The sequence below is a fragment of the Tarenaya hassleriana genome, unplaced genomic scaffold (genome assembly GCF_000463585.1).
Source record: "Tarenaya hassleriana unplaced genomic scaffold, ASM46358v1 Cleome12, whole genome shotgun sequence".
Taxonomy (NCBI): Eukaryota; Viridiplantae; Streptophyta; class Magnoliopsida; order Brassicales; family Cleomaceae; genus Tarenaya; species Tarenaya hassleriana.
Window position 1 is genome coordinate 3,629,781 of NW_010962392.1, and position 5,967 is coordinate 3,635,747.

Genomic DNA, 5,967 nt, shown 5'->3' on the forward strand with positions numbered 1-5,967 from the left:
TACACACATCGATATACAACCGTTGAGGCAAATAATCTAACGTTTTATTTCCACCATTGCAATATAGTAATAATGTAATATTCATATTCACCTATTTCTATTATATTCACAATCTAAATTTTTTTAGACCATTGTCTCTTTCTATTTCTATATCAAATTTATCAATTTATATTTTGTATATCAATAATACTTCTGATAAATATGTATAAAATTAAATTTGGTTCGTTTTTTTGTCCTTGTCGATATACTCAGAAATTATAGAAGTATATTTTGAAATGAAATTGAATAAGTTTATTTTTATTTGATTTTTAAAAGATTTTTAAACACAATAATACTATATATCATCTATACGTGTGAGTATAACTAAGAAATTACTTGGAATTCTAGTTTTGATGTGTTCAACTATTTTAATTGAATTTATAACTGATCATTAGTTTTTAAAAATTATTTGATATTTCGTCGTAGCTTTAAATTAATTTACAAAAAGGCATAACAAAAAAAAACATGAAATAGCTGCCACAGCAATTTCTGCCTCCGAAACTGAAGGGCTTTAATATAGACAGCGTGTCAAACCCACGTGTGTCTGCTCATCTCCTGAAACTAAATACCCCTACAAAATCAATTAAGAGAATAAAATAATTAATTAATATTATAATCATCCTAAGCCGACAAAACCCTATTAAGCTACTACTTATGTGACATCTTAATCAAATAATCAACCGCTTTAATCGAACTTAGATAACCAATTAACTATTCGTTAATTAAGTCACCCCCTCGTGCGCCTCCATCCCCCTATATATACCCTCCCCAGAATAACGGTTGAAAGTAAACAGTCTCTCTCTACTTCTCTCTCTCCTTTCCGTTCTCCGGTGATGGTTGGAGTTTTCCGGCGATCGCTCTCTTTCCCAGCGAAGATAAATCCGAGCCGATCTCTGAAGCCGGAGATCTCTCAGCACATCAGATCTGTGAGTCTCCTGGTCAGATCTCATCCCCTCTTCTCACAGCTGGGCAACGACGTCTCCGACCTCCGATCGCAGTGGCTTTCCGGCGGTGGCGCTGTCCGTACACTCGATTGGATCCTCGATGGCCTCCGTCGCCTCCGCGACGTTCACGAATGCTTGTCCGAGATTCTCTGCCTCCCCCAGACTCAGGACTGCCTCCGCAACCGCTGCGAGGAGGATTCCCTCGCCGAAAACCTTCTAGAAGATCTCCTCCGCTTCGTCGACGTATTCGGAACGTTTCGGACCTCGATCCTTGCTCTCCGGGAACACCAAGCGGAATCTCAGGCGGCTCTCCGACGAAGAGACGAAACCAAAATCGCTATGTACCTGAAAGCTCGCCGGAGAATCGCCAAAGAGATCGCCGGACTCTCCGCCTCGGTACGACGCTGTACGAAGTTGGAATGCCACGTAATCACGGTGGAGTCGTCGTTATCGTACGCGGAGGCTGAGCTGGCGGCCGTGATAACGGAAGTTATGGAGGCGACGGCTGTGATATCGCTGGCGTTATTTAACGGCGTGAACTCGGCTTTGGGATGCAGTAAAACGGCGTCGTGTGGAGCGGGGCTATTGAGGAGGGGCAGAAATGTCAGAGTGGAGGAAGGGATAGAGGAGCTGAAGGGGATCCGCGGGGAGAGTTTGTCGGGGCTGAGGAAGATGAAAAATGAGGACGTTAGAGTGGTATTGAGGAAAATGAGGGAGTTAGAGGAGGGTATTTTGGGAATTGAAATTGCAAGTGAGAAGGTGTTTAGGAGCTTGATTAATACTAGGGTTTCTTTGCTTAATCTTCTTACCAAATAATTTAATTATACAATTCAATTTATCTTCCCCCTGTTGTTCTTGTATCTACACACAAAACATGCACTTATTAATATACATGGATCCTTACTATATATATATAGTTTATTTGATATATTTTTTTGATAACAGTTTATTCTAAACCAGGGTATAAATTAATTTTGGGGTGCCAACCAACAATATAATTTAGATATAATTTGGATTATACATTCTTTTTCTAAATTTGAGATTCGAACTCAGGACACGACAGACGTTTTGCATCTCCGTTTCACCGGTTACAATTCAAGATTCAAGTTTGGATTGATATATATATATTGTTTACATGCATAATTTGGTTCGTATAAATTATGAAATCAACGTCGTTAAATGGTTATGTTGATAAATTAATATTGTAAATTGGAGTTGAAAAGAGAGAAATTAAAGAATTACAATTTCAAGTATAAAATATAAATTTATTTATTTTAGATAATCGATGTTTTAATCAGATTATCTAAAACATGTGCAGTCCGAATTCCGCATACTATATATATAACGTACGAAAATATTGAAACAGCCGCATGAGTCGTCCAGCACTATTGTGCGACGAATTTCAGTCGTTTACTATGTGACATGTTTTTTTCCCATACCCATAAATAATTCATACATTTTAATTGTTGGAAAACAATAACATTGTGTTGGTTGTAATAAAACGTGATATTTGGTAATTATAAATAAATAGTGCCAGGGAACAAGATGATAAACATACATAAATTATCGAATGTAATGATTAGCCACTTGGTCAAGTTGAATAAATTCTTGGTCCCCACACATATTATTTGGCCTTTGATGAGTTCCCCCCATTATTGCCCAATCTGCTCCGATAAACAAATATTTATATACACCACTTGTGTTTAACGACTATGTAATATTTTTTTGGTAAGGAAAGAAAATTAATATTAGACAAATGGATATTTACAATTAGAATCATTAGCAATTTCCAAATTCTAACTGTAATTAAATATATCTTAATTTCTCAAATGGATATTGAGAACATGGTATCCGATGCGATGTTTATACAAGTTACTTAGAAGTTGAAACACTAGTGCGATGTATATTATAAGAAGCAAATAAACCTATTTTATTTTTTTAAAATATATTTTCGATTTAGTATAATTATATGTACAACTTTTTGTGAAAAGATATAAAGTATTTTCCAAAAGTTACTAATATTAGTTAAAATTTATGAACCAACAATATATTTTTTCCTTCAACGATTTACTAACGTTCTCAACTGCGATAACAAAAATTAAGATATAAATTAAGAAATACAAAAGTAATATAGACAAATATTAAAAAGTTGTATATCATCTAAAAACATGATCCATACTTAAAAATAATTTTCTAAATATCATCTAAAACTAAAAAAAACTATTTCATTACATCTCTTCTTCCTATTAAAGTCTTGAACTATTATCTGCTCTACTAGATTTCTATAGCTAAAAAAACAACAAATATTAGTATGTTTTAAAATTTTGAGTACTATGATTTTGAAACGAAACTGAATAAATAAAGAATTTATTATCCAAATTCATATTCGAAGAGATCGAATATCCAAATTCCAAATTCCAAATACCTTATTGTAATCTTGATAAATACAAGAGACTTTTATAATTTTTAAAAAGATTAAAGTCAAATTGGTAATTTTAAAAAGATTAATGTAATTTTTCAATTTTAACAAATATTAATATTTTTTTGTAATTTTATCTGGTATCCACGTATTTGTAACGAAAAATTCAAAGTTAGATCCCAATTTGCTGTTATTAATACGTATATATTATCTGTTAAACCTCCCTTATAAATATTGGCCCAATAACAATACATATTGCATATAGTATATCTGCATGTAGAAATATAAAAATAGCCAGCCCAAGTTATAAAGAAGTTATCTGTTATTTGTTTTTTTTGTTTTTTTTTTAATTTTTTTTTACAAAACCTCTTGTTCGGGTAGGAGGTTTTTTCCAACGTGGCGGGTTTATCCTATTATTTAATTAGAAATAAAACTAACCCAAAATATCGCGGGAGAAAAATTTCAAAAGACGGAAATACCCTCCAATGCTTGAAGCGGACAATTCCGTTTGCGATTGGGAAGTTGCAGGAGACAGGAAAAGGGAGGAAGATGCCGAAGTGATCTTCGAATCCATCTCTCCCTCTCCCTCTCCCTCTCTCTCTTCTTCTGTGCCAGGAATAGGGTAGTCGACTTCGGTGACGGCGACGACGAGGCGGAGGAGGAGGAGAAGCGGCGGTGGAATCTCCATGGTCTGACTACTACTGGCCTATTGTTGGCGGAGGAAGCTTGTGAACGAGTTATAACGAGTCGACTCATCCAGAACCATGGGATGCTGCGAATCGACCTTCCTGAAACCATTGTATTTACTCGCCAAAACCTCCGTCTGCGGCGGAGAGAAAGACAAACGCCGCCGGAATCACCATCCCCGTAATGGTAAAGTTAGTCCGCCGCCTGATGGACGGGGATGGAATTTCTCCGCCGTGCCGGACATCTCGGAGTTCTCCCTCGCGGATCTTCGCTCTGCGACGGATAATTTCAGCTCCGACGCACTCGTGTCGGTTTCGACGGAGAAATCTCAAGACACTGTGTACAGAGGCTATCTCCGGCGTGGCCGAGATGTTCGATGGATTGCCGTTAAGAAATTCTGTAAATCTGCTTGGCCTGACACCAAACAATTCGCTGTACGTTTTTTTTTGTCTAAATTCTCAGTCCCTCAAAATTCAAATCTCTGATTTCAAATATTCTTCACATAGGGTTTCATTTGATTTGTCCTGTGTAGGCAGAAGCTCGGGCTATCGGGAGATTGAGGCACAAGAGGATGGTGAATCTGATAGGTTATTGTTGTGATGGAGATGAGAGATTGCTCGTGTCGGAATACATGCCCAATGATACCCTCACCAAACATCTGTTTCACTGTATGCATCCAAACATTTATAGAATTCGCTGTCGACATTGTTATTCGATGAGATTCTTTCCTGAAAATAGTGTCACAATTCTTTTGGATTGGTAATAGATTTCCATTACGAGCTGCTAATGCTCTTAATTGCTCACATTGTTACCCAAAAATGGCTTGGCAGTTCGTTGGTGTATCTTTGTGTTGAGATGTCTTTATTGGTGGCGTTTTAGATTCTCATAATAAGCTTCTAATGCTCTTACTTGCATGCTATGTTACCAAAAAAATGGCTTCGATGTTGTATAAGTTTGAGTGATTTCGGTGTAATGACCTGCATCATTGTGCTGAGATGTCTTTATCACCTCCAATTTAGATGTTGTGCTTGAGTTTGCCTTAGTTGTAATGATGTAAACCCTGGACCTTGCTTGCTTCAATTTCAGGGGAGAACCAAACAATGGAGTGGGCAATGCGACTAAGAGTTGCACTTTTTGTTGCCGAAGCTTTAGAATTTTGCAGTCTGAATGAGCGCCGTCTTTACCATGATCTCAATCCTTATAGGGTTCTATTTGACGAGGTAACTGAATTGAATTTTATGGATTTGATCACTGGAAATGTATTTTGTCAAGTTGTTACTGTATTCCTATCTGTTTGATCTATGTAGGTCTAGGAGTAAATTGTTCTTTTTTGTTGGTTTTGTCAGCATGGCAATCCTCGGCTTTCATGTTACGGGTTGATAAAAAATAGCAGGGACGGGAAATATTTCAGCACAAATCTTGCTTATACACCACCTGAATATCTTAAGAATGGTAAAGTTTGTCTTCCAATGTTCTTCCTTTATTGTCTTTATCTTGGTGAACTCTCACTTGCCAAGCTCGCTTAAGTATCCTCAGATGAAGGGTTTTGTTAGTTATCCAAACAGAATCGTAATTCAATATTTCTTAAGATACTGCTATGTCTTTGTTCAATAGAGCTGCCAATATACCAAAAAACGATAGGAACTCTATTATATTTTAGGGACTGTAATTTGATAGGAGGAAGCAGTGGGCTTGTATTTTATTTTCTAAGTCTCATAACACAACAGCAACATTGATCATTTACTTGCCTTTTCAAAGATGTTAATTCTTGCATTCATGTAAACGCTGAAAATGCACTTTTTACTTGCACATGTTTCCGTTCAGTTACCACATTTTTGTGGCAAATGATGTATAGTTTACGTGTAGGGGTCGACAGTT

At 36.5% G+C, this 5,967-nt stretch overlaps 2 protein-coding genes across 3 annotated transcripts in view; both read left to right on the forward strand.

Annotated features, from left to right (window-relative positions):
- The first annotated feature begins 872 nt into the window (after positions 1–872).
- LOC104807040 lies at positions 873–1,799 on the forward strand. The gene has a single exon (XM_010532151.1). It carries the CDS (start codon positions 873–875, stop codon positions 1,797–1,799), a length of 927 nt encoding a protein of 308 aa, XP_010530453.1.
- A 2,082-nt stretch (positions 1,800–3,881) lies between these two features.
- The window catches only part of LOC104806924 (probable serine/threonine-protein kinase At4g35230), a 4,603-nt gene continuing 2,517 nt past the window's right edge, over positions 3,882–5,967 (forward strand). For both annotated transcript variants that reach the window (XM_010532035.2, XM_010532036.2), the window contains exons 1-4: positions 3,882–4,523; positions 4,622–4,757; positions 5,176–5,309; positions 5,436–5,541. In XM_010532035.2, coding sequence (XP_010530337.1) covers positions 4,167–4,523; positions 4,622–4,757; positions 5,176–5,309; positions 5,436–5,541 — 733 coding nt within the window. In that variant the 5' untranslated portion in view covers positions 3,882–4,166. The remainder of the gene's footprint in view (positions 4,524–4,621; positions 4,758–5,175; positions 5,310–5,435; positions 5,542–5,967) is intronic.

Excerpts from the sequence above, each read along its gene's own strand:
- LOC104807040 (XM_010532151.1), top strand. The coding sequence starts at position 873 with ATGGTTGGAGTTTTCCGGCGATCGCTCTCTTTCCCAGCGAAGATAAAT.